At 43.8% G+C, this 27,462-nt stretch overlaps 5 protein-coding genes across 6 annotated transcripts; 2 read left to right on the plus strand and 3 right to left on the minus strand.

The window, feature by feature from the left end:
* Nucleotides 1–15,263: 15,263 nt before the first annotated feature.
* Nucleotides 15,264–17,322, minus strand: LOC9635773. Its single transcript, XM_002967421.2, has 3 exons — nucleotides 17,263–17,322; nucleotides 17,031–17,204; nucleotides 15,264–16,965 (listed from the first exon to the last, which is right to left on the minus strand). Exon 3 carries the CDS (start codon nucleotides 16,955–16,957, stop codon nucleotides 15,353–15,355), a length of 1,605 nt encoding a protein of 534 aa, XP_002967467.1. The 5' UTR covers nucleotides 16,958–16,965; nucleotides 17,031–17,204; nucleotides 17,263–17,322; the 3' UTR covers nucleotides 15,264–15,352.
* A 47-nt stretch (nucleotides 17,323–17,369) lies between these two features.
* On the minus strand, nucleotides 17,370–18,356 carry LOC9632336 (thioredoxin Y, chloroplastic). Its single transcript, XM_002967422.2, has 5 exons — nucleotides 18,128–18,356; nucleotides 17,936–18,024; nucleotides 17,788–17,860; nucleotides 17,627–17,731; nucleotides 17,370–17,558 (listed from the first exon to the last, which is right to left on the minus strand). Exons 1-5 carry the CDS (start codon nucleotides 18,305–18,307, stop codon nucleotides 17,484–17,486), a joined length of 522 nt encoding a protein of 173 aa, XP_002967468.2. The 5' UTR covers nucleotides 18,308–18,356; the 3' UTR covers nucleotides 17,370–17,483.
* A 148-nt stretch (nucleotides 18,357–18,504) lies between these two features.
* On the plus strand, nucleotides 18,505–20,111 carry LOC9632337 (prohibitin-3, mitochondrial). 2 transcript variants are annotated; one of them, XM_024671659.1, is made up of 3 exons: nucleotides 18,505–19,028; nucleotides 19,561–19,949; nucleotides 20,031–20,111. In XM_024671659.1, the coding sequence occupies exons 1-2, from the start codon at nucleotides 18,560–18,562 to the stop codon at nucleotides 19,935–19,937; spliced, it is 846 nt and encodes a 281-aa protein (XP_024527427.1). In that variant the 5' UTR covers nucleotides 18,505–18,559; the 3' UTR covers nucleotides 19,938–19,949; nucleotides 20,031–20,111. The 2 variants fall into 2 exon arrangements, with proteins under 2 accessions (XP_024527427.1, XP_002967097.1); XM_002967051.2 differs by having other exon boundaries at nucleotides 18,506–19,028; nucleotides 19,561–20,103.
* Nucleotides 20,074–21,860, minus strand: LOC112345281 (peroxisome biogenesis protein 3-1-like). The gene is made up of 3 exons (XM_024671658.1): nucleotides 21,749–21,860; nucleotides 21,633–21,689; nucleotides 20,074–21,566 (listed from the first exon to the last, which is right to left on the minus strand). Exon 3 carries the CDS (start codon nucleotides 21,287–21,289, stop codon nucleotides 20,183–20,185), a length of 1,107 nt encoding a protein of 368 aa, XP_024527426.1. The 5' UTR covers nucleotides 21,290–21,566; nucleotides 21,633–21,689; nucleotides 21,749–21,860; the 3' UTR covers nucleotides 20,074–20,182.
* Nucleotides 21,861–22,098: 238 nt separating this feature from the next.
* Nucleotides 22,099–25,763, plus strand: LOC9635774 (mitotic spindle checkpoint protein MAD1). The gene is made up of 17 exons (XM_024671657.1): nucleotides 22,099–22,351; nucleotides 22,408–22,495; nucleotides 22,547–22,707; nucleotides 22,771–22,968; nucleotides 23,023–23,115; nucleotides 23,171–23,302; nucleotides 23,362–23,609; nucleotides 23,662–23,833; nucleotides 23,893–24,039; nucleotides 24,088–24,291; nucleotides 24,342–24,462; nucleotides 24,518–24,623; nucleotides 24,671–24,740; nucleotides 24,789–24,926; nucleotides 24,984–25,022; nucleotides 25,075–25,234; nucleotides 25,282–25,763. Exons 1-16 carry the CDS (start codon nucleotides 22,112–22,114, stop codon nucleotides 25,162–25,164), a joined length of 2,247 nt encoding a protein of 748 aa, XP_024527425.1. The 5' UTR covers nucleotides 22,099–22,111; the 3' UTR covers nucleotides 25,165–25,234; nucleotides 25,282–25,763.
* The last annotated feature ends 1,699 nt before the right edge of the window (nucleotides 25,764–27,462 follow it).

Here is a 27,462-nt window from a genome sequence, read left to right on the forward strand (position 1 = left end):
TGTGGTTTGTATAAATGGCATGAGTTTAATTCTCATTTATTAGCGGCTATTTAATATATAATATACTTTTGAGCAAAATATATTCCTACCCCTAAATTTAAAATCGTATGTTCTTCTTGTAGGGCATATATGGACAAAGGTATACATTGTGGGACTGTGGTACAGGTGAATGACTAGTTGCCACATGGAATAGTTGGTATACATTATGAAATGATTGGTAATTTAGTGTGGAAATGGAGGTGTTAGTTCCTTTCGGCTTAATAAGGGTTATTAATCAATAGTCAATGAAAACATTAACATCTTTGAAGAGGGGTAATATGATTATGGGATAAAATTTGAATATACTATCACCATAGATCCTTAAAAATTTAGGGGATAAATAGAGATAAAAATAGTCAATAAAAAACATTAACATTGTTGAAAGGGGGACAGGGGGGGCGGGGGGGCTAAATGTAGTGTATATGATCATAGGATAAGATTTAGATATGTTATCACTATAGATTTTTAAAAACTTAAGGGATAAATAAGGATAAAAAATCACTAAAGGCTCTCTTATCAAGCAATTGCCTCTTTTTTAATTGGCTTAAAAGGAGAGAGATAGTGTGTTATAGAAGTGCGTAGATTTGGGATTTTGGTTTAGATTTAACTTTTGCATTGTCTATATCTCACTTTCCCTATAGCATTTGGTTTGTATGAGTTATTGGTGATGTCATTTGGTTTGAATAATACTCTAACGACTTTTTAATTGATGATGGATGAAATTCTTTGCAATATACCGAATGTGACTACTGACTTCATTAATGATGTCTTAACCCATTCGAAGGGGATATGGGAGGAGTATATACATAATATTCATAAGGTGTTGGATCCGTTACAAGAAGTTAGTTTAAAGCTAAAGTGGTCAAAGCATGTGTTTGGATCTAAAGACGTGACTTTATCTTGGGTATTGCATTTCTTCAAATTGATCTAGAAGTGTTGTACATCATTCACACACTTTGGAATAAAGAACTTTAAATAACCATATCTTATGTAAAGTGCAATATCTTAGCTATTCTATTGATCATTTTTTTGATCATACTACACTATTGCGAGCATTGTTAAAGTTGTCAATATCATCTTTCATTTGGTTTGTGAACTATGAATAAGCATTTATAGATCTAAAGAGCTATTAAAGACTCTTCAAGTTTTTGTATATTTTAACTACACTTGATCTTTCATTTTACATGTGGATGCTTTTGATATCAATCTTAGAAGTGTATTAATGCAAAAAGTGTGTTTAGTCACTACCATCCCATTGCATACATCAGCCATATATTACAATTAGTGAAGGTGAATTATTCCACAACAGAGAAAGAGTATTTAATAGCAGTTTGGGGTTTTGAGAAACTTCCTACATATTTACATGGTTCTCAGACATTACTAGAAGGACTTGGTTAGTCGTACTATTTGGTTGGCTTTGAAGTTTCAAATATATCATTTCAAGGTTGTTTATCATTTGGGATGTTTTATGGTTGATGTTAATGTTTTTTTTTAAGCTCCTTTTCCTTCTTTGCTCTTTTCTCATGTTTTTGATAAATTTTTTATTCTAGCATCTATGGATTTTCTAAATAAGGATTTCATGCCGTCAGTAATTGTTATACTTAATGTTTAGTGTCCACAAAGTGTAAAGCAAAATTACCTTCTCTTGACAAGGTTTGTAAGAGTCAAAAAATTAAATCATGGATTTGAAGGTTTTGTAATAGGTTTGAGATTCCTACAACACTTGCTGATAATTTACCATTTCGGCATTTACATTCTCAATATCACTTTGAAGATGATTTTCTTTATTTTGTGGGGATAGATCATAATGATCATTTATAATTAATGGTGCCTTTGATATTTATTCCATGTTTTCTCCACACCTACCATGATTCTCTTATTCTATAAAGGTATATAAGATATTGTTATATGATTGAGAAGCTGTATAGGTATTTTTATTAGTCAGAAATGCAATATAATATTATTGCATAGCTACATTTGGTGCCAAACATATAATACTCCTCTTTATGCTATAGAAGAGTGGTTAGAGTCAATTATAATTTCCTATCCATTTGAGTTAGTGGCATTTGATTTGATAGGGCTTTTTCCATAGTTGATTATAAGTAATGAGTATATCATTATTGCTTTTAACTATTTGACTCATTGGGTGGAAGTCAGTGCTCTTGTTAGTGCATCTGTAATTGGTACTAAATACCTCTTCCTTAATCAAATGGTGTTTATAGCGCACATGGTTTTCACCCTTTATCTTACAGTGATTTACCATAGGATAATCACAAAACGGAACCTAAACCCTCCATATGCCACATGTTATATGCCACATACCACATGCCATATGTCTAGGGACAGTGGAGTGGAACCTAAGTTTCAGAGCCTTAGGCCAATGAATGAAAGAATAAAACTAAATTCCTAAGCATTGAGCCAAGGGAAGGTATTGGAGCATAGAATGACTCTCAAATATACAACTTAAAGAATGAAGGGACAGAAGCACGAAATAACATAAAAATAGTCCTAGAGCATCCAACATCCCAATGCAAAACCAACATGCAAAATAAAGCCAAACATAGTTTGGCATTATTTCAATATATTAGTGGCTTAATACGAGGATAAAGGTACTCCACCAGCTAGCATGGTGTGGAACTTAGGCTTAAACCCAAGTTACACAAGCGAGAGCTAAACTATGCCTCAGGTTGGTTAACCATGTCTAACTTACCCACTATCCTTACTATACATTTGGAACCCAAGAACATATGTTTTGAGCTTTCACCCTTAGCCACCTTTAGTATTAGTCTAGGACAAGCTTGAAATTTATTAAATATGAAATAGTGTTAGATTATGAATTTGGACACGAGACCATCACCATTGTGTTCAAGATAATCTCTACATTCTATACATATACCAAATTAACAAATTTAGATATTTTTCATAAATAGCAATTGAGACCAAACAAAACTAACATAAAGAGTATGATAGTGAAGGTGTTTGGTAGACATGGTAAAGTATCATCTAGCAATATTGAGGGACTAGTCTTAATACACGGGGCTTCTTGTCACTAGCCACTACAAGACATAACGAGACAGAAACTCTTTACCGGGTTAAGTATGTTTAGTTAATAAATTTTATCCGTATACTCATTTGGTTTAAGTACACTTGAAATGCCCAATTAACTCCATTAGCACAAAAGGGGCTAATAAAGTGTTTAATATTACTGACCTCCTACCATCGTGGCAGTAAGGAAAGAATATCCAAAAGGATTAGTCAGGAAATAACTTTTGATACCCAAAGTCACATTTATAACAATGTTCCAGCATTCATGTCTATAATGGATTCTTTCAGATAATGGTCATGCATTTATGGTTGAGGCATTTCATGTTTTAACATCTTGGCTGGAGATATGCCACACTTTCACATGTGTTTATCATCCACATATAAATGGTTTGGTAGAATGGCTTGTTTAGACTTTCAAATGGATAATTGTAACACATATAAACTTTTAGAATTTGCATTGAATAGTTATTTGTTGTCTCTTCAGTGTAGTTTTTTCCACTAAAAGTTTTGCCCATTTCAAAGATGTACCATAACTATCAATGCATTAAATAAAATTGTCTAACCTAGCTTTAAAGGTTACAACCTTTTGTTGTATTATTTCTAAATGTAGCGCACGTGGTTTTGACCCTTTATCCTATGGTGATTTACCATAGGATAACACCACGAAGCGGAACCTAAACCCTCTTTGTGCCACGTGACGGATGCCACGTGTCATATGCCACGTGTCCATCCCACGTGTCCATAGGAACCCGAGGTTCAGGGCCTTGGGCCACTGAACGAAGGAACGGTGCCAAACTCCCAAGCATGGAGCCAAGGAGTGACGGAACCGAACCACGGAGCAACTCTCGAGCATAAAGCCCAAGGAGCGAAGGGACAGGAGCCCGGAGCGACTTGGAACAGTCCTGGAGCAACCAGCATCCCAATGCCAAGACCAACACGCAAAACGGAGCCAAAGGAAGTCTGGCGCTATTTCGGCATACCGGTGGCCTAACGTGAGGATATGGGTACTCCACCAACTAGCATGGAATGGAACTTGGGCTTAGACCCAAGCCGGACGCAGAACAAGGACAGGCACGCAAGCGGGAGCTAGACTATGCCTCAGGTTGGTCGGCCATGCCCGACCTACCCACTATCCCTACTATACATTTGGAACCCCCCATAGCCCCCCCCCCTTGAGGAACACACGCTTTGGGCTTTCACCCCAAGCCTCCCTTAGTATCAGGAGTTAGTCTCTGGGACAAGCTCGAAACTTACTAAATATGGAATGTCCCTAGATTGCGAATTTGGACACGGGACGAACACCATTGTGTTCAGGACAATCTCTACATTCCGTAGATATGCCAAATGAGCAAATCTGGACACTTTCCACAAATAGCATTTGGGACCGAAATGAGACTAACACAAAGGGCATGATAGCGAGGGTGTTTGGCAGACACGGTAAGCTATCATGTAGCGATATTGAGGGACCAATCTCAATACGCGAGGGTTCTTGTCAAGCCAGTGCAAGACAGAGCAAAAGAGAACTAACAAGCCGGGCCAAGTATGCTCAGCTAAATAGACACTTAGGAATTCCTTCCTTATGCTCATCCGGCCAAGTACAGATGCAAAGTCCAGTTTACTAACACTTGAACAAGAGGGACTGATAAAGGGTCCAGCAATACCGACCTCCTGCCATCGTGGCAGTAAGGTAAGAGTGTCCGTAAGGACTGGTCGACAGGTAACTTTCGATACCCGAAGTCACATGCGCGACACTAAATCATTGTCAACCATAGATTTTAAAACTTCTTCATCAAAAAGATTTTATAAGACATCTATCATCTTTTGCTGCAATGTCACTTTTATAACTTTTAATGGAGTGATATCTTCTTTTTGCTCAAACTTTATATCAATATTTAAACTTTGTTTAATGTAAATTACCTCAAACTTACATAGTGCTTGAGGTATTGGATAGCCCAGATTAATGATACCCCATCAATGGCTATGATTGTGTTGGTATATTCACAGGTTTTTATAGTAATACTAAACTTTGCTAGATTAAGTGCTGACTTTTTTTAAGGGCTGAGATTAAAACTTGCATGTTTAAATTAAAAATCACACTTTTTAAACAAGGTAAGATATTAAAAATTATCAAATATTACTTTTGTAATGAGTTAGTAATTAATTGCTAGATAAATAAACATATCATGTATTATCATAATTGCAATCTGTAAGTTTACAAAGGAATATAAGAAATTCATTCATATTCTGTTTATATGGTATCAATGTTGCTACATCCTACTTGGGTTGCTGTGGGTTGCCATGTTAAAGACATGGCAGTGAAGCCATTTGTCTATGGCAGTTCAATCAAATTCAAAGAGCTTGTGACCTGTTCTTGCATCTCCAGTTTTGGTGGTTTTTAAGAGTCTTTTTTATCTGAAATTTTCTTTAACCACTAGCTCTACCCTAGGAGAAATAATATCATCCTCATCTTACAAATTGATGATCCTAGCTTTTGAAGACAAGATGTTCTAGGCTGATTTAGCAAGCATATATTAGAAGTAGTAGATTTCAAAATCCATGCTACACCCTCGAACTCTAAGTTTTTGGTAACATTTTGGCACCATGACCACATAAAACACATCTAGGTTGAAGGCACACCTAAGCACAAAGACAAAGTGTCCTTTGTGCATGCTTACGATACTAAACCTCCACTATGCTTCCCAGTTAGAATGATGATGCTTGAGATGGACTCACACCATGTGGACTTGAAAATGGCTAAAGATGCATTTAGGAAATTAGGGAAGGTGATCAAAACCAATAGAAATATTCCTCTTGACAAATTAGAGGTTTCAGACATGTGGGCTTTTTGGGATATTTATAATGCAGCCACATAGACCTCCACCCCAACCCACCTATGGCCACCCCTCCACCTCCAATGGCTTTGGCACCAATAATGCCACCCTTGACCAAAGAACCTATGGTGACAGTGGTTAGTGCACTTGAAGACCATAAGTTGGAAATTCAAGAAGATCTTGATGTCTGTTTTTCACTGTTGGGAAGTGGGAGGATGAATCACCAAAAGCCATATGTAAACATCAATCACCAAAAGCCATATGTAAACATCAATTGGCATATAGTGTTACTTCATCACCCTTAGAGAAGCCAAAGAAATGCTTGCACACAACTCTTGCTCTAATAAATGACTTCCCCGACTCAAGAAATTTATGGACTATAGTTGAAGACACCATCTCAAGGGGCAACAAATCTAGGGTAGCCAACTACAACAGCCTTCTACAAGGCAGCAGCGAGTAAGATGCATCATGGTGCACAGAGCTGTCATAGTGAGTCAGTGATCTTCATCTCTAAGTCATCAATTACTTTTGTGATTTTTTTGATTTTTTTTTGGTATTTTTTAGGTTCAGAATTTGGCCTCAACAATATCCATAGACAATTTTGGACTAGAAAGACACTTAAAAGTCAATAATGACAAAATTTTATCCATTGTTGGACTTTGGTTCCTATACCAAATTCCAACAACAGTTAGTTTGCGTCTAGACAATGTCTATAAATAATTTCAAACTAGAAAGACAATTGAAAGCCTCCAAAAACAAATTAGTCTTTATGTACATAGACTGTTCTACATGTTCATGCTTTTCTTAACTTCTGGTAGTTTTTTAAAAGCATCAATATATTTTGAATACCCTTAAAGTCTTTTTCTCATAGTAACAATTCAATAATAGCTTAATCACTTATTTCACAAGCTACTCGACAAGTGTTAGTTGAGACTTGCTATAGCTAAAATTTGAAGTGTCCATGCTGCGGTGAAGTAGTGTCACCGCATTCTGTTGTCAGCAGCTTAGCACTCTCAGCTTCGGAGAACATAAAGTCTAGTTTTCTGGAAATGTCCTCCTTGATTCTCACGAACACCTGAAAGTTTAGGAAATGAGTGAAAGAAACAATATGGAAAAGCAGCACAGCTTACGGGATTGTCGTACAGATAAACGTAGTGTCCGTCGTCTTGATCAGTAACAGCTTTCCAAAGTACCCTGTTTCCCTGCAAGCGCACACTTTTCGGTAACAGAAATTCTGGATACATCTGATCTTACCAGTTTCATCACTTGTGCAAAATCCTCGAGCTCTTCGTCGTCCAGCTTAAGAAGATTCTCAGTGGACCAGAGATCTATCAGAGTATCCAGCTGAACAATCCGACGTCGCCTACGTAGAAAAACCAATTTGAAACTCAAGGAAAGACATACCAAGTTCGTACCTCCTCGGATCCGGAAGAGCAACTTGATTGAGGTTGATCATTATTTCATCACGGGTTTTGGCGAGTTTCCCTTGACCCGAGAACCAGCGAAGCAGAGGCAAAAAGACCGGCCTTCTCCTCTCCGTCCCTCCATCCGTGAGCACCCATGAGCTCCGCCGCTCAGTCCCTTCAAAGAGATAAACCTGATTCTCTGGAAAAAACTTGAGCTTGGCCTTGGCCCGTCCCATGTTCCTCCGCCTCCGAAACACCCACGGCCTCAGCTTCTGATAGATCATACTGTCGAGCTTCCGAAACACCCCTCGAGCATGGCAGTACTTGAAGTAGTGCCCCCACCTCACAACTTTCGGAGCCATCCGACTTATAAGATTGTAGCACGACCCTCCCCGTGACTGGGAGATGACCGTCTTGAGCTCGGACAAAAACAACCTGTAAGAGTTCCTGGAAGGCCTCACCTTGAGCCTCATCTCCTCGTTTTTCATGGCGTGCTGGAACTTAAATCCCAGGAACTCGAAGCCCGACCTCGAGTCCGTGATCGTGTATCTATCCGGATCGAGCTTGATGCCAACTCCACGCAACCAATCCCGGACAAACACAGTAGCATCGAGGATGAAGGCATGAGAGCGATTGACCACGACGAACTGCTCGCAGTAGCGGACGAAGAGCGGAGCTGGATGGCCGGGATAGAACTTCGCGAACCACTCGTAGAAGGCGGTCTCCAATCCATGCATGGCGATGTTAGCCAGCAGCGGAGTGATCACTCCAAAGTCCCCAGCTCTTGGATACCCCGGATTCAGCCACCGGAGTGCCATGATCCCTCCATTCAGCCACGCCTCCACCTGTGACGCGATGATCGGCAGCGAGTTCCTCAGCTTGCTCATCACCGCGCGGTGCTCAAACTCCTGGAAAATGTAGCACGAGTGAGCGACGAGAACGTACTTCTCCTTGCCTTTGAGCGAGAGAGTGATGGCGTCCATGGCGTCTCTGTAGCTCCTGTGAGGCCTATACCCGAAGGATCCATCCTCGAACCGGGCCTCCCACTCCGGCTCCAGCGCGAGCTTGACGAGCATCTGCTTGGCGCGATCGCGGACAACGTCCTGCAAGCATCGCCCCAGCCGGCGCCGCCGCGTGACGCAAAAGGGCAGGCCCTTGTCAGTGATGCGCAGCGTCCTGGCGAGCGCGATTCGGGCCTCGCTGGTGATGAGCGCGTTCACGCCCAGCGACGCCTCGCCCTGATTCGACTCGGTGACCCGCCGCACGGCCAGGAGGCGCGCGTGAGCGTTTTCCAGCAGCCGCGACTGGAATGCGTGTACCTTGGCGGTGTCGTTGGCCACGGCGGCGCGGTAGATCATGGATTGGAGGCGCAGCACCACGGATTTGACGGTCGACCACGGCACTCTCTCCCATGGCTCGAGCTTCACGGCAGCCTGCATTCTCCATCAAAAATCCCTAGGGAAACTTGCATAGAACCCTAAAATTCAAACTCTCTTTAGGGCTCGATAAAGAGTTTGCTGTGGCGGGAATGAAGCGCACGAGCGGCAGAACATTCTTCCGGGATTTTCTTTCCATTCCAATGAACACATCCATCTCGGCGAATCTCCCACTCCATCTCCAGCTCAAGCGATTGGATTTTGGTGGCTGGAACCAGGAGAACGATACGGGATCCAAGTGGGGGTGGATTTCCCTCAACATTTATGGTAACAAGATCTCTAGCTCCGTGGTGGATTACCTCCCGAGCAGCTCTTCCACGTGTGGGCGGCAACTTCAACGGGCTTGCTCCTAGTGGAGACCAGGCGAGACAAGCTGATCGTCACCAATCCCCTCACTCACCGCTGGACTCGAGTTCCACCAGGACTGGGTTGTGAGATCGAGTGCTTTTATTGCCATGTTCTAGGCGTTCCTAGACTCAAACTTTTGGGTGGTCTATGGCTCGAGTCCGCGTTTACGATTGCTGTTCGCGTCGCTGTTGTGCGGCAGTAGCAGCTGCCTGGGAGAGCTGGAGAGCTGGCCAGAATCAGATACTGGCATCGTTTCCCAAGCTTGGGTTTTGCAGCGATGGAAGCCACATTGTTTTAATTGCCAGGAGCAGCTCGGCAGGGGAGGAGTACTCACTCAAGTTTGTTAACTTCCTCAATCGGGCTGCGCGATGGAAGAGCCTGCCGCTGGGATTCATGGTCAGTGACATACCAGTCTTTTGCCTACTTCACATATTTCCCCTGTCGGGGAATCCTCCTCCCATGCATGCAAACGTGAAAAGGTGGCAGTGGAGGAGTGATGACAACCCTAGCATTTCTGCTCTTGGACAAGACGTTGGGCAATGCCGCTGAATGATCCAGGGCTGTTTCCTCAGGAGATCGTCCCAGGAGTGGTTTATTTGTGCGGGCGCCTGTGGTAGTCCTTGGTCTCCTCGAGCTGTGTGTCTACAGGATCTCAAGCCAGACATGGTCGCCACTGCTGCTGCCGGACTCCAAGTTGAAGGGCCTTATACCCTTCAAGTTCTCCTGCTCGGCTAAGTGTCAGGTTTTGTCCACTCCATGGTGAAATATTTTTTGTTTGTTTATTGCAGAAGGATTGATGTTCGCTAACAAATTACAATTGATGACAATTGAAAGTTTCCATGTTACTAAATATTTATATATATTGTATTTTACATGAAAAGCCATGGAGGCATGTAATGTGACAATAGGCAATGGTATTGTAGGTGGTGTTCAATCGTTCAATGATAAGACGTTGCCCTTGGAAGGCATGCAAAGGCGATTCTAGGGACATAGTTTGTGGAGGATTTCAGCAGTAGAGATAAAGGTACAAAAGAACCTCTATTATTCTAGTTTTGGTTTTTTGAAGGGATGATTTTTGAAGGTGTTGGAAGAATGTGTTTTTTCACTTCAGAGTTCTGGAATACAAGGAAGCTCTTGAGTTTATATGGTGTTTCAAGAATTTACCCAATTATCAAGTTCTCAAATGTAGTGAGAAGAGCAATCTAGTGTTCTCACAACCAATTCTAAGCTCCATTGTAACAGGTGTGAATTTTCAATGGGGAAAAATATGTTTAAATAGTCAAAAAATATATTTGTGACAACTGTTCACCATATAAACTTTTGCAGTTCTTTAAGTAACTAGATAGTTTTGTTATAATAATCATACTTAATGTTGGGCTAGATTAGTTTTTAACACAAATTATTTTTGTTTATAAATGATTTTTCTTATTTTATTTTGTATTTTATTAGTAGTTTTTGTCACTACCCCTTTTTGGTTTACTTAAGCAAACCTGGATATACCTAAAATATGATTGAATATTCTAGGATATTTTACCATCTAATGGTTGTTATTCATTTAGATTAATCTTGTATCTATAATTTATAAATATGTTTAAAATTTATAAACTTTCTAAATACTTTCTTAGTTTATCATACCATATATTCAAAAAAATTAATCTTATATTTATAAATTATAAACATGTTTATAATATAAACTTCCATTTGATCAAATAGATTAATAAATAGGAATAACAATACTATCAAGCAAACCAAATATTGTTGCATACAATGCATAGCAAATTATTGATGATGAATTCCTAATAATTTGAAAATTTTGAGTTATAGCTTCACCTTCATTTGCAAAAATCATGCAAAATGTTGAAGCAATCCAATATAACTCTTTATTCACAATTGTACCATCATCAATAATTTATAATAACTATGCCAAGAATAATATATTGTTTTATATTTAAATGCAATTTTGAGTGCATGGAATATGGAAATGGAGTATAGAAATATGCATATCAATTAGCCTAAAACCTTAACTTATCTAGAAGAGTGAGTGGTTTCAATTGAAACCACTCCAATAGCTATTAAAATCCCACTAGACTAATTTTAGTGTATAGCTATTAATATTAGTATATAGTATCATGACTATACATTTGGACCTCAAATCATTAAGGATGGAAAGCAGTCAAGGATATAGAAGAACATCAGAAGGAACATCAAGAGGAGGCATTGATGGATTTGATAGTGGTATTACTTATTTATAATCATTTTGTACAAAGTGTTTCAGCCATTATAGTAAGGAGCTCTTTAGACAAACCATATACCATAAGATTGAGAAAATAAACTAACACCAAGTCATCCACTTTGTGCTTTATAAGTGGATGAAGATGAGAGTTGGTACCATCATTATTGTCCCACTTATACCCAAATGTTTGGCAAACTATGTTTGAACAAGTGGAAGAATGCTTGTCAAATGTTGATTTTAGGATCTAGCATCGATAGCTCATGGTGATTGTGAAACTAAACTCAACTTTGTTAATAGTATTGGATTATGACTATATAAAAATTTATATAGTAACACACGAATAAAATTCTATACTTCTATGACATACACATATCGAAGAGATAGCAAATAACCATCTTAATCTGAATATTGAAAGTTCATATACTTCACAATCATTCCTTTAAAGGTTTGAGCGAGCCATTCCACCAAACCATGTGAAAATGTGGCATATCCCTAGTCAAGATGTTAAAACATGAAATGCTTTGACTATAAATACAGAACCATTATCTAAAAGAATTTGTTATAGACATATTTACTAGAACACTATTTCATTGAGAATGTAAATGCTGAAATGATAAGTCATCAGTAAGTGATGCAAGATTTTTTGACCTATCATAAAGCCTTCGAATCTATAGCTTAACCTTTTGAGCTTCACGAACTTCATCAACAAAAAGTAAATTTTATGTTGCACCTTATGGACATTAAACATTAAATATAGCAACTGTTGATGGTATGGAATCCTCGTCTAAAAAATCCACAAATGAAAGAATAATAGACTTGTCAAAAATATGAGAAGAGAGTGAAAAAGGAAGATGAGTTCAAAAAAAGACATCAACATCAATCATGGAACTTCCTATGTGATAAACAACCTTGAAATTATATATTTGAAGTTTCAAAGCCTATAATGTTCAACTAATTTATGCAATAGGATAACGTTGACTAAGTACACTCGGGCTCTCTTGCATCAACACACTTCCAAAACGGATATCAGAAGCATTTATACTTAAAATGAAAGTCAAGTGTAGTTAGGAGTTATTAATAGCTCTTTAAGATACGTAAACACCCACTTATAATCTATAAACCAAATGAAAGACAATGTTGAAACCTTCAACAATACTCACAACGGTGTAATATAATAAAAAAGATGATCAATAAAATGGCCAAGATATTGCACCTTATCTGATAAACATTGCATATCATTCACACATTTCAAAGTAAGGAAATTAAAAATAACCACTAGTTTGTCATGATCAACTTGCAAACCTCATGAGAAATATAGTACTCAAGATAAGTTATATCTTTAGACTTAAATACACATTTCAACCACTTCAGCTTTAAACCAACTTCCCACAATCAATTTAACACTCAATGAAATCAATAGTCAAATTTGGCATATCGCAAAAAACTTCGTCTATCATCTGTAGGAAAGTAGTTGAAGCATTTTTCAAATCAAACAACACCACTAAGAACTCATACAAATTAAATAGTGTATTAACTATTGGCACTTACCAATATCCAAAAGTAAGACCTAACTTAGAAAACTAATGACTTCTCCCCAGAAGATCTAGGAGATCAATAGTATAAGGAAGAGGGTACACATCCAGATGAATCACTTCATTTAACAAACAATAATTGATGCAAAAATGAGTATTCTTATTAGGTTTTGTCATAGAATGAGGTAATAACTCCATGACTTTCGAATAACACTCTTTTCTAACATCTCTTTGATGTTTATATGTAAAATTTTGATCTCCTTTAATGACTGATGATGAATATAAACCTTCATTGAATAAGCATCCCTAGTTAGAACCAAATGACGTGTTGCAATCTTGGTCTCAGAGGACAAGCTAAATTCAAAGAGATCAAAATACTACTTCATAAGCCAATCAATTACTAAAGGAACAAAATAGAAACATAGGAGTAAATAATGAGGAGACAAAAGTGATGGAAGTAAATGTAAAACCAAATGGACAAAGAGAAACAAAAGTGATATGAATGTAATAAAAATAAAAAAGTATGAGAAAAAGGCTTAAGTCATATTTGGTATGATTACACTGTAACCAATCCATACTAAGAATGAGGTCAAAAGCTTAACTCAACACGACCCACAACAACTGAAGTGATTGCCCCAAGTTTGCCTCATCCTATGCATATGCATGTGTATGGTTGTTGCCATAAAGAATAAAAGCTAGCTTTACCGTACGATATAAATATAGACGGCAATATGTGGCAATAGGCCAAGCAATAAAAAATAAATTTAAGCCTGTATCAACTAATATAAAGAGAATAATAGGAAACCTTACATTATAAAAATGACTTTGGAAAATAAAAATTAGATAAACTGATGTTGAGTGAACCCCTTGATAATACTTTTGAAAGAAAAATAGAGGGATCATCAACTTATTCACGTAAAGACTATTCACTACTCACATGACTCATTTCCCAAAAGCATCTTGGTGTTTAAACTTTCCACTACAACAACACTAATAAAACGTTGTTGATGCCAAGATCTCCATCTAATAAATGGAAAATGTCAATCTGAAAAACACCAATAACACCAATAAATATGGCCAACTTCATCACACAGTCAATAACAAACATCATAGCCATGATCACTTCCTCACCCTTATCTTTGAACGAAAGATGTGCAACAAAATATATAAAAGGCAATATCTTATAATGTTGTACTAAGCAAAAAACATCATTAAGGGTGGTTAAAGCAAATGCATGTACAAGTCCTATAAAATTTTGATAAAGTGTTGGCCATAATATTCTAAACTTATTTAGCTCCGCACAAAGTAAGAAGTTTCACAAACAAACACCAAATTGCATCACTAACTTAGATGGCGTTTAATAAAGACAATACAATCAATTAAAAGCATCATCACAATCATTGATATGTCCAAATGCACATTTGAAGACTTTTGGGAGAATACTCTAATCCATACGAGTGGTTGCGCTCAAACTATTATACCATTATAACATCAGCCCTTAAAAATATATAAGAAACTCATTTAAATATTAAACATCATCCTAAGAATGATATATGTCAATTATTATAAAGTGATCAAACCAATATCATCCCAAGATTCCCACGAAATAACTCTGGCCGGATGCAAGTATTAGCAGCAAGAGCAAAAAGAGTTGTATCACATGCTATGAATGTTACCATCAATTAAGTCTAATTATTTAATTATAACCACATAGCATAATTGTGCCAATTGTTGCTCCAAAGTTAAAAGAGGAGGAAGTTACTACTTTACCATGAAGATGAATGAAAAGGAAAAAGTAAAAGAGAAGAAATTGAAAAAGCTATAAAGAAAGTGACATTTAAATAATGCAAAAACTATATTTAAACTAAAATCCCAAATCCAAACACTCCTCTCTCCACCAATGTAAGTGTATGGAATATAAAATACAAAAATATGCATATCAATTAACATAAAACCAGAAATTTTATATATATATAAAACATATATAGAACATATATATATAACATAAAACCATAACTTAAATATATATATAAGCGACTGGTCCAAATTAAAATCAATCTTAACAGTTATCAAAATCCTACTATATTAATATTGGTGTAATATTAGTATACAGCAACATTTGGACCTCACAATGTTACATTTTACAATGGGAATATTCAATTCTTATTTTTATTTTAATTAAAATTGAATCTTTCTATACTTTTCTCAATATAAATATTGTGTAGAAAAGATTATTGTGCTCAAAGAGAATATGGTGGCTCACTTCAGAACCCATAGTTTAGCATACTGTGCTACTAAACACGTTGTGCCAGAGATACAGATTCAGATTTAACGCACTCTGAGCCAGATTTAATGCTTGGTCTTATGTCGTTAATTTTGTGCTTGCGCAAACAGAGAGCTGAGAGCATCGTTTTGAGCAGGGTTTCTAGCTACAAGCAGACAGACATTTGAAAATGGAATAAAAAAGATCGACCCCCTCTTCTCACTCCGAGGGTGGCATGGCGCACGTCTTGCCGTGATGAACAGTGTAGAGGAACGGATCGTCACAGTCGTTGTTGATGCCAAAAGCGGCCGAGAGCTGGAGCAGCTCATCGACGATCTTCTGCGGAAGGCTGGGAGTCCGGGAAAGAATGAACATCCCCTGGTGGATCGCTCCCGTCACCTTGTTCTGCGAGCACGAGTAAACCAGCGAGGCCCGGTATCCCTGCATTGCCCGCCCTCGCAGCGATAGCACCCAGTATGGAGCCGCGGGTGGCGGCACAGGCGCGGCGATGGATGGCGCGAGCTGGAGCTTGAGCTTCCCGGGAGAGGTGACGTTCTGGATGGCAAAGCCGGCAGAGGTGTCGAAGCTCGGCGCGGTGGTGTTGGGCGATGCGGTGCTGATGGCGAGATCGATGAGGCCGCGAGCCGCCGCGATGCCTTTCAGCGTGAGACGCATCGCCAGGACCTGGGAGAGGATGGCGTCGCCGGTGGTGCTCAGGTCCGTGGAAGCCGACGTGAGCCGGACGCTCGACTCGAGGTCCCCGACGAAGAGGAGCTGCGCCGAGATGTTGACGATCTTGGGCGTGCACTGCGTCATCTTGTGGACCGACTGACGCAGCGAGTCCACCAGCGCGTTGGCTTGATCCAGGAGGCCGTCCAGAGCCTCGAGGCGGGCTCCCTGCGCCATCAGCGTCGCGTTGCGCTGCTCCGGGGTGGTGGCGTTGGCGAAGATCTCCGCCTGGCTCAGGTCGCCGTCGAGACGCTGGATGCTTTCCATGCACGGCGAGAAGAGGTCGAGCGTCGCCTCCATCTCTCCGATGGCCGAGAAGATCTGGTCTTGGAGCTCCAGCAGCTCGGCGGCGAAGTTCCCTTGCTCGACGGCCGCGGCCACGGACGCGAGCTCCACTGCTGCTCTGGTGGTGTGGCTGTCGTTGGCGACTCGGTCGCAGATGGTTCGAGCGCCCGAGCAGGCGCTTCCAGCCGCGGCCGCAACCTGCTGGACGCCGAGCGATGTGAGCGGGCCGGCAACGTGAAGCCCGACGTTGGTGACGGACATGTTTGGCGCTTGGGCGAAGCTCGAGGTGTTGGGGACGGCGTACACGGCCTGGTTGCAGATGGTCCCGGCCTCGAGCAGCAGCTTGGAGGTGGCGGTGGCTCCAATCTCGTACCACTTGCCGGCGTAGTCCGGGAGCTGGATGTAGTCGAACGTCGGAGGATTCGGACATGTCTTGCGGAGGACCGAGCGCGAGCAGAAGCTTGTTGGAACACGTAAAGGTGGCGGGGAGGCTGGAGATGGAGCTGGAGCTGGAACCAAAGCTTCAGTTGGAGACAAAGCTTCAGGTGGTGATGGTGATGGAGGCAGAAAGACGGGAGCTGAAAACGGCGGCGGGAGTTCTGATGGAGACGGAGACGGCGACGGCGACTGTGGGATGCCAAAGATTTGTGGAGAAGGAACCGGGGGCTCCGCCGGAGCGCTCTCTGGAGAGACTGGCAAGACGGGCCCTTGTTCTGGACTTTCGGCCGGAGATTCTACCGGAGCTTGAGCCGTGCACGAGACGATGAGTAGCGTCGCTATCAGGAGCGCAAGAACTGCTATAGAAGCCATCTTGGAAGCTACATGGAAAAAGAAAAAGATCCATCCGAGTGAGCAAAGAAGTCGGGATGAAAGAAAGTTCTACCTTTTGCGTGCTACCGAGGCTGAAAAGAACAGGAACAAGCTGGTCGTTTTGAGAAGACAATTTGAAAGCGACGATCCAAGAAGATAAGTTTATACTTGCCGGATTACTACAACGGGCTGATTTCCAGGAGAGATACAGCCATCATCAAACTGATCGATTCCGTTACGTCCAAATCTACAAGCCACCAATCGTCAGTCGACATTTTTCTCCGCACAAAATGGAATGATCTCACTTGACAATCTCCGGTCATTATGGAAAAAAAAGCCCGATTCGACGAAGCTAACGATCCTGGATCACAATAAAAACCGGTGCTCACAAGTCAGACAAACAGAACAGGAATTTCTCGCGACCCGACTGTTGCATTTTATTTTATTGTTTCTGAAGGAGAAGCCAAGCAAACTTCTATAAAGATTGAATCCTTTAAAAAATGGATACCAGGCACGAAGTTTCGTTTTAGACGCCTGCCTTGCAAGAGCTTAAGACCCCGCGGATCCTTTCCATCAGCTTTGCTGCCGGTAGAGCACCTTCCTGCAAAAGAACCCATGGATTTTAGCAATGAAGTTGAAAGAAGTTTTCTCTTTTTGCTTAGAACTTACGAAACGATCCACAGGCGAGCCGTTCTTGAAGAGAATGAATGTTGGAAGAGCCTCGATGCTGTACTTGCTCGCCAAGTCCGAGTATTTCTCCGAATCGATTTTTACCTGGAAATGAGAAGCTTGGAAACCAATCGAACAAAAAGAGAGAAGAATGGGCTTACCACAGTGATCTCATCCTTCATTGCCGTTTGGACTTCACCAAGGATGGGAACCATGAACTGGCACGGACCACACCTTTCACAGAAGACGACGGCAACTAAATCAATCTTTAGGCACGAAGAAACTTGCGAGGGATTCATTACCACATACCATGTTGCGTAGAAGTCGACGAGCACGGGACGATCCGACTTTTGCAGGAGCTCATCGAAGGATGAGAAGGTCTTCTTACTCGCGCACACCTGCGATTTAAAGGTCATTAGTGATATAGCTCGAAATTTTCGTGAATCACGAGAATCCACTCTAGATGGACACAAATCCCCACATTCTCTAGCTAAATCTCACCTGTAGCGATCGCGCTTGACGCCCTGCTAACTGCAGTGGCAGTGATTGGAGCTTGCATCCAAAGAAGGCCGTCGTCGCGGGGCTTCTCACGCTCAATCCCTTGCTCAAGGCCGACGAAGTGGACGCAGCGCCAGAGATCCTGGCGAGCGGCACCGCCTGTGGCGCTGCCACAAGCTCCATTTCTTCGATACAAACCCTACAAAATGCCCGATCTGTGGCCGTCCAATGCACGGAGCAAATCCAACGGGCATAGACAAATATCTCCGCCACTTCCCAGAATATGCCCGTATTAAACTGTTTAGCAGAATATACGTTTTCTAACTTCAAAACTAACAGAATGAGCGCCTTGAAAAGAATATTCCGTGTGTGTGGCCCCACTCTAGCGGCTGAGGGTTTAGGGTTTTGGAAGAGAGGAAGGCAAGGGAAGGGATTATGGCGGCACCCAGGGTAGCAGGGCTGCTCAACAATGTGGCGCGCGTCGCCGTGGCGCTGGGAATCGGCGGCAGCATCCTCAATGCGTCGCTCTACACGGTGGATGGGGGCGAGCAGGCGGTGATCTTCGATCGGCTGCGCGGCGTGCTGGATGAGACCGTCGGCGAGGGCACGCACGTCCTCATTCCGCTGCTCCAGAAGCCTTACATCTTCGACATTCGCACGCGCCCTAGAGCGATCTCGTCGGTCACGGGCACCAAGGATCTCCAGATGGTCAATCTCACGCTCAGGGTGCTGTCGCGGCCGGATGTGGGCAGCCTCCCGTCGATCTTCAAGACGCTGGGCGTGGATTACGACGAGCGCGTGCTGCCCTCGATTGGGAACGAGGTGCTCAAGGCTGTGGTCGCGCAGTTCAATGCCGACCAGCTCCTCACGGATCGCCCATACGTCTCGGCCCTTGTCCGTGAAGGTAAGCTTTCTATCCTCCTTTGTTTCTCTTTTCTTCTTTTAGAATGCGATCGATATAAAGCATTTAGCCTTGTTGTGCCTGTTGGCTTTTTTTTATTGCCTTCGCGATGGATGCTTGATTGTTTTACTCGTTGTTTAGTTTTGTTCTTCATCTTCTCTATGGCGATGATAATCTCTTTTTCCCTTATGGATGTTGGTTTTATTCGTATTACCTAGGCTCTTTCTTACGTATTTTTTCGTCATGCCTTTACACTTGGTCGATGCATGGCTCTATGGTTTCCAGATGAGAATGAATCTTAGTTCTTACCACCCTCTTTTATTTCTTTTTTCGTTATGGGTGTTGGTTTTGTTCGTATTGCTTGGGCTCTTTCTTACGTTTTTTTTTGTCATGGGCTTTACCCTTGGTCGATAAATGGCGCTGCTCTCCAGATGAGAATGAAATGATTGCCTTTGGTCGATGCATGGCTCTATAGTTTCCAGATGAAAATGAGATCGTAGTTTTTACTACTGCTTTCTTCTTCTTGTGCTTGCAGGACTTGTGAAGCGAGCAAAGGATTTCAACATCCAACTGGACGACGTGGCCATCACCCATCTCTCCTACGGCACGGAGTTCGCCAGAGCCGTCGAGGCCAAGCAAGTCGCGCAGCAGGAGGCCGAGCGTTCCAAGTTCGTGGTGGCAAAGGCCGAGCAGGAGCGCCGCGCCGCGATCATCCGCGCCGAGGGCGAGGGAGAGGCCGCGAAGCTCATCTCCCAGGCCACCGCCAACGCCGGCTTTGGCCTCATCGAGCTCCGGCGCATCGAGGCTGCTCGCGACATCGCCAACACCCTCTCCAAGAACAAGAACCTGGCCTATCTCCCCGGTGGAAACAACATGCTGCTCAACATCAATCCTGCCAGGCTCGTCAACTAGGCTCTCCCACAGGTACTCCATGGAATAGTTTGTCCAAGTGTTCGCTCTACTTGGAACTTCATATTGTTTTCCTTGTGTTTCTTTTCACTTCAGAAGGTAAGTCTCTCGTCCGGGAATTTTGTCTGAGATCTTCCAATAAATCGATGCGAACCAGCCGAGATTATTTTCCAAGTGTAAGATTTACATTCACAAGCGAAATCTAGCAGTCGCCCAGCGCGATTCGAGAAAAAGCCGCAAAGAACTAGTCAGGCTGCGCTACCGTAAACCATGGCGCTGAAAGACTTCACCTCTGGGAGCTCGGCCACCGCTCGAACGTACTTGCTGTCTTGGCGATTGTCCAGCAGCATTCCAACGCTGGAAACGGCGGGGACGAGCTTCGCGAGCGGCAGTCCCACCGCCGGCTGGCCCTGGTAGTAGGGAAGCAAGTCTTGCACCATCGTGTCTAGGAGAGCGTCAAGCACAGCACCCAGCGTGTGCTGGAACTCCGCGCTCGAGATCACGTCCCGGGCTTTGGCCACGAGTAGCTGCTCGTCATCGTCTCGGCTGTGAGAACTCTCGGCGACTGGATAGTCTTCTTGCGGGAGCTTGTCATTCTCTGGAAGCAAGTAGCGGCACCAATCGTTCTGCTGCTTCTCGAACGCGGCCTGGATCTGGATGAGCAAGTCCCGGAGCTCGTCGAACGAGTACGTTTTCTTGAGGGAGATGTCTCTCATCACCTCGGTCACCGCCTCTTCCACGTCCTGGACGAGAAGCGCGATCCCATGCAAGGGGAGGAAGTCGCCAAACGCTAGGAACTTGTGCTGGGTGCTGAACGGGAGATCGCCGAACGAGGCAGTGCTGATGAAGAGCTGCCTGCCCAAGAGATTGAGCTGGACCCGGACGAAGAGCTGGACGAGACCCATCCCCCAGGCGGCGCACAGCGTCCTTGTGAAGCTGGAGACCTTGAGCTTCTGCCAGAGATTGAGCTTCTCGTCGGGGGTGAGCGCTTGCGGCCCCTCCTTGCCCGCCATGAGCTGCCGCGTGAGCTCCGAGAGGTTGACGAGCTCGAAGAGCCGCTCGCTGAGGTGCGCGAGCAGCGACGGCAGCGTCGTGGCATCGGCCAGGAGCTGGATTTCGTCGCAATGCCGGCGGAGGTGGAGGATGCGCTCCTCCTCCTTCTCCGCCCTAAGCCTGGATTCCTCCTCCTCCACCGCCCTAGCCCTAGCAAGCGCCGCGGCGCTGTACCTGGTGAATCCGTAGTAGAGCACGCATCCCGCGCCCAGCGCGCCCGCGGCGATGAGAATTGCGCGGCGGCGCCGCCGGAACCAGGCCCGGAGATCGCCATAGCACGCCATATGGAGCGGCGTCGTCATCGCCCCTCTTCTTCCTTGCCCCGCTAGGGTTCCATCAGCTCCCCGTCGCGAGCGCCAAAAGCATTATTGGAAAGAATGGAGCTAAAGATTAGGGCTCATGTGGCGTGGTAAAGATGGCAATGGTAAATTCTATAAAATATCACAAAATATCGCGATGTTTCTACACCAAGACGATTTCTTCGTCACACTGCTGGAACACGAAATTACAGTCGGCCGCGTCGGACAGTAACTCGTCAATATCCACGCAGGAGTTACCCTGCGTGGTGGAAGTTTTACCCTGTAAGACGAAAATGGAGAGGTAAGCGTTTTTTAACCCGCGTGAAGTTCATGCTGAACTACTCACCACTGGGACGCTGTTCATGGCCTCGTGAACCTCTTCCTTGGAGATTGTGCCTCTCATCTGCCAAGATCCACGAATCAATGGAGAAATTTTCGAAAAGAAATCGTTCGCTCTCTCACCTGTGTAGTCTCGTAATCCTTCTCTAGCTCCACGAGCGTTTGCTGCGCCACTAAAGCCTCGAATTCCTTGCCAACGTTCTCCAGCCCTGATTTCGACGAGCTCGCCCCGCCCGGGTTGTAGTCTAGATCCGGCATTGTGATCTTGTTGTGGCTACTGCAGCTGCCCGACGATGATCCCGATCCTCCGCAGCAGCCGCCACTCGAGGCTCTTACAGAGATTACTGCGGATTTGGCCCTCCTTTCCCTGAGATTGGAGGAGATTTTCACCCGCGGTGTCGCCAATGCCGCTGCTATGGATTCCATTTGGATAGAGCTCTGTTTTTAGGGCTCTTGGTTGGGGGGAGTTATATCAGGGCTTCCAGGATGATGACGAGGACGCCAGCGGCGAAGCGGCCGCGAGTTCTAGAGCTGCTGGAGCGCGAGATCGAAGTAGCGCACTCGCCGGCAGCAAGGAGTCCTGTGCTCGATGATGGAATGGCGGCTATGGTGCCGTATGATCAGCGAAATCTTGAGCTCGCCGGTTCCTATCCAGAAGACGATGATGCCGGCGATCACGATCGCGACTGGGATTCGATGCGCTGCAGCTATAAATGCCGAAATATGGTGAGTCTGGGTTTAGGGTTCTTCGATTTTCTAGAGGTTTTTCTGCGGGAATGTAGGTGAAATCGGAGCTACTCGAGACGCTAGATCGCAGAGAAAAGCAAGTTGTAGAGTACGAAGCGGCATTTAAACAGCTAAAAGCTCGCGGTGAGTTCATCCCTTTCTCCTCTCGAGACTTTGATTCTAGTTTTGTCACAGAAAGCGAGAACCAAAGCCTGATTGCGCGCGTGAAGTCACTAGAACAAAGTTTGGCGGCTGCTACGTGCAGGGAAGAAGCTCTACGTACGCAGCGAGCTGAGGAAGTGACTGTGGGAGAAGAACGATTTCGCAAGCAGCTACTTCGTTGCAACGAAATCCAGGCAAGCTTTCATACCCAGTGTGGATTTTTCTTTTTTACTTAACGCTAGAATCGTTGTCTATAGGAAAAGTTGATGGCAGAGATTCGATCAAAGTCCGAGGCCGAGACAACAGCTAAGGAAGCGGAAAACGAAGTCTCGTCACTCAAAAACGAGCTTGCAAGCTTGCGTGACAGCTCTGCTAAAGAAATTCGTCGTCTGGAAAGGGATGTACAAGGGATGGAAGAGAACAACGAGTTTTGCATGTCTAAAATGAATGCTGAGGTTTAGCATTGGATCGTTGATTTGCTGTAATGGCTTGTGTGTGAATTTTTTCAGAATGATGCATGTAGACGGGAGACCGAGTGCGTATCAGAGGAGCTTTCGTATTTGCGCGTGCAACATGGAGAGCTTGAAGAGAAACTTAACAATGTAAGTAACAAATTTGTGTTCTTCACACATGTGTTTATTTGCTTCTGTATTGCAGATACTGCAGGAAAAAATGAACCTTGAAAGAGAGCTCGCTACCGCGTCAAGTAAGCTTTCCAATACACGTATGACGGACAGTCAAGAGGCGGAGGCAGTAATCAACAGTCTGCGAGAGGAATTAAAACATCAGGTCAAGTGGAGTTTCAAGTTTGCCATTGAAAATCTCTCTTACTGTTTTTTCTTTTAAAGTCTGCTGAAATTTCAGAGGCGAAGAAGCTGAAGGCAAATTACGTGAAGCAGCAGGCAGTGGAAGAACAACTTGATACTCTAAGAAAGCGCGCAGAACAAGCAGAAGCCAAGCTGGTAGACTATGCTGATGTGAAGCTCCGTATATCCGCTTTGGAATGTGATCTGAATGCTTGGGAGGATGTCCTCAAAGCCATCCCAGGAAACGTCTCTCGAGATCAGATCCCCGAGAAGCTAGTTAGCTTGCAGAGGTACATTTGCCTAGTTCTTTTGAAGATTGCAGCTACTTATGATTGAATTCAGGGAGTTGCTGGTCAGACTATCTGAAAATGGAGGCCTTAAAGCTAAAGTTGAGGAGTTACAACTCGCACTGGCGCGGACTCTGATGGAAAAACAAGAATCCGAGTCTGCTGCTGCATCAGCACGTCAACATGCAGAAGGAGCTCGAGGAAGAATCTCTCGCCTGGAACGCCAGGTATTCTGACACGTGATTTCTTCTTGTTGTGGTTTTCTTCAAGCTCTGCGTAATGGTAGGTTGTTTCTTTGACACGAGAAAGAGATGGAGTAAAAGCCATCCTTGCTTCATATGATGAGGAGGAATCGTTCCTTTTGCAACAACATAAGGCAGCTTCCTCTACTGTACTTGCGACTCCTGAGAAGTCTAAGCAGCGACGAATTGAGGTAGGAAAATATGTCAATGATAAGTTGATGTTTTTTGTGTTCATACAGGAGCTGGAGAGTCTCTTAGCTAGCTCGCAGGAGACGATCAAGGTCATAGAGAAGGAATTAGAAGAAAGCATTGGAACGTCAAAGGAGCGTCAAATCGCTGCCGATAAACTCTCAGCCGATCTTGAAGCTGCACGCTCTAAAATTTCATCTTTGGAACGCGAATCGCTGCAATTACGGCAAGAAATTGGAATCCTTGAAGGAAAGGTAATAGTAGTACTTTCTTTCTGTATTATTTTCTGAGTTTTGCCTCACAGCTTGCTTGCGGTGAGTTTGATCCTTCCAAGACCAAAGTCTTGAAGCTGCGAACAAGCTTGGACACTAGAGAAACGTCTCACCCGGTTGTCACTTCTATACCTGTTGAGAGTGCCACGCACGGTATGTTCGGTTATATGTTTTAAATCGCGTCCTTATGGTGAAATCACATATGCAGAGCAAATTGCATCTATTCTTGAAAGCAAGGACAAGATTGCTATGCTGACGGGCAAAGTGGGCGCACTAGAGCAGGAGATTTCTACGTTAAAAAAACGTGAAAACAGGTTAGAATAACTTCGCTTGAGATTTTGTTAATCTGTCTTTGTTCCAGATACATGCAAGTGTTTGCCGAAAAGGCTTTTACTTTTAGGACGGCATGTGGTTTGATCTTTGGTTACGAGGTGATTTATGCGCCACACTTGTTTCTTTTATTTAACTTGGTGCTGCAGATATTGATGAACGAGAAGCCCGATTCCGCAGTTACGTTTTTCAAGCTCCGTTCGGTTTACTCAAGAGATAAGGAGTACGAAACACTTGAGTTTCAGTATACAGCAAATGGACATGCAGTTGGACGCATCGATATGCTGGTATGCTTTTTGCTTTTGCCTGTCGTTGACCTCTCAAAACGCTCATTTTGATGCAAGGCAAATGATTATACAACTTCGCCTGAAATCGACCGTCAGGTAACTGAGAGAGTTGTTTTTAAAGTCACTCCATATTTACAATGAATCACAGGTGACGACATTTTTGCAAGGCTTCAAATCGATACCTGCTTTTATAGCCAACTTGACACTCGAGCTGTTCAACAAGGGGACCATTGGCTGAGGACAGCACAAGGCTACAAACTCCGCCGAGTCTCTCTCGTACGCATGGTGTAGATGTTAGCGAGTAACAAGTAAGCCGATCCATTGTTTGAGTCCATCTCAAGCGTGCGCTTTGCAGCATGGGCACCGCGCCGGAGATCACTGTGGCTTCGGCAGGCACCGAGGAAGCACTTCCATTCGACAGAACCCGTGCGGCATTGTTAGCATGAGCTCCGTGCCTCGTTGAGGTGCCCGGCTCTAGCCAGCAGATCGACCATGCAAGTGTAGTGCTGCTTCGATGGTTGCAGCTGGAAATCCATGCTCATCGACACAAAATGGGACCTGGCAGTGTAGAGCTCTCCGTCGTGGCTGGAGGCTATCAGGATAGAGAGAAAGCGGGCAGGGAGTCTGATCCGGTTGAAGGTGGCCTTGGCCTCGTCGACGTGCCCGTTCCGAGCGTACGTTGCGTAGCATCGAGTTCCAGGAGAGAAAGTCGTGCTGTGGCATCTCGCGAAACAGGAAGGCTCGGATGAAATGCCCGTTCTGGGTGTAAGCAGCGAGCATCGATTTTCACATAATGTCGTGTCTCTGAGGCACGTCGTCGAAGATTGTTCGCTCCAACCAAGTTTCCATTTGCAGAGATCATCGACGTTGTGCTCCGGCATCTCGTCGAAGATTCGTTTGGATTCTTCGAGATGCCCGCCTTGGGCATATGGTCCAAGAGACTGTGTCGGTGTGGCATGGTATCGAAAAGATATTTTAGGTATTGCAGGTTACTTGCAAGGACTAGCATTGAATCCAATTCACGCTCAGCGCTATCAAAATGATCAGCATGAAGGTATATCCTGCGAGGTTCTTTACTGGCATAGAATCGAACACACGTTTAGCTGGTAATGGAATATGGTGAGAGCATCGTTGTCCATTAGACGAGACGTGGCGGAGATGCCCGTTTTGTGCGTAGGCCGCGAGCATCGAGTTCCAGGAGACGATGTTGCAGTGTGGCATGTGATCGAAGAGGGATTTGGCGTGGTTGAGATGGGAGAAGGCGTCTTCCCTGTCGTCGTGCATGGCGGCAAATATGGCAGAGGCATGCTTGGCGCTGCCACGTTTGCCGAAGAGCTCGACGAGCTTGTTGAGGAGGAAAGTTGGCGGCGGGAAAACGTGCATGGATGATGGATTGGCGTCGGGTGGTGAAGGTGCTGATGGTATCATGCTTTTGTTTAAGTAGGGAGCTGACCAAATCATAGTTCTGAGCTAAAAAGGTATCTATGCTTTGATTCCATGCTGCGTGTGCAACCACGAAAAGAAAGAAAGCAGTCAGAGCCTAGAACACCAGACGGAGAGATAAGTAATTGCATTATCTGCTCCAGAGCCTCCAAGTACGGATCGGGAAAACGCTTAGCATGCATCTCCCAAAATCACCGTCTCGAAGAAGCTTTTGAAGGCCAACCTGCGAAATCATAAATTCAACACTCACCATGGGAGCATTGCTCTCTGCAGCACGTCGCAGATTTTTGTCCTCGATCCACTTACATAACCTTGGAAGGCCAGGAAGGGGCGTTAAATTCTTCGCTGCGAGCCTACAAAGCTATAAGCATCACTGAAACAATCGGAAAATAGCAGAACAAGAAGCGCACTGGCGGAAGTAGGCCTCCTTGTCAACTAGAAACTTGGCACAAACCTTGTCGGGATTGTACTTGCCACTTATATGTGGTTGCAAAAAAACTCCTTGGTGATTGGAACACCTTCTTGATAGGCTATTTACAATAACAAAAATTACTCTTTAAGTCGAGACAGAAGAACAGTACCTCCTGAAGCAGAATCCCTGACAATGCAATGGATCTGTATTGCATAGCCTTCGAAGATGCAGGACGTGGAAATGAAGGAAGCGCCTGCTGTTTCGTCTCCACATCGCTCTAAGGATTCCACAGGGCCGTCAATCCTCTCACTTAAGCTTCCTACCCTTGGTGGAGAAGGTGTGGCAACGAAGGAGATGGGGCTCATGGTTCGAGCTGTTTGCAACGTGATGGCTGTACGGCATAAGCTCAAGCCTGGATCACTTGGCTGCATTTATCAAGTTTGTGATTCCGTCGGATTCTGATTCACTGCTGCAATTCGTGAAGAAGGTACATTTGTTGTACATGATCCCTGTTTTCAATCTGAAGAGACTTCATACAGCCGGAAGATGACAAGACTATGGAAGTTGAGATTCTCCATCGAAGCAGAATGTGCTACTTGAGCTGGAAATACTGTGTTACCTCATACTTTTGATCTACAGAAGCAGTGTAAGCAGGTGAATCTGCTACTTGCTTCGCAGGTG

Source organism: Selaginella moellendorffii, unplaced genomic scaffold (genome assembly GCF_000143415.4).
Source record: "Selaginella moellendorffii unplaced genomic scaffold, v1.0 SELMOscaffold_8, whole genome shotgun sequence".
NCBI classification, from domain to species: Eukaryota; Viridiplantae; Streptophyta; class Lycopodiopsida; order Selaginellales; family Selaginellaceae; genus Selaginella; species Selaginella moellendorffii.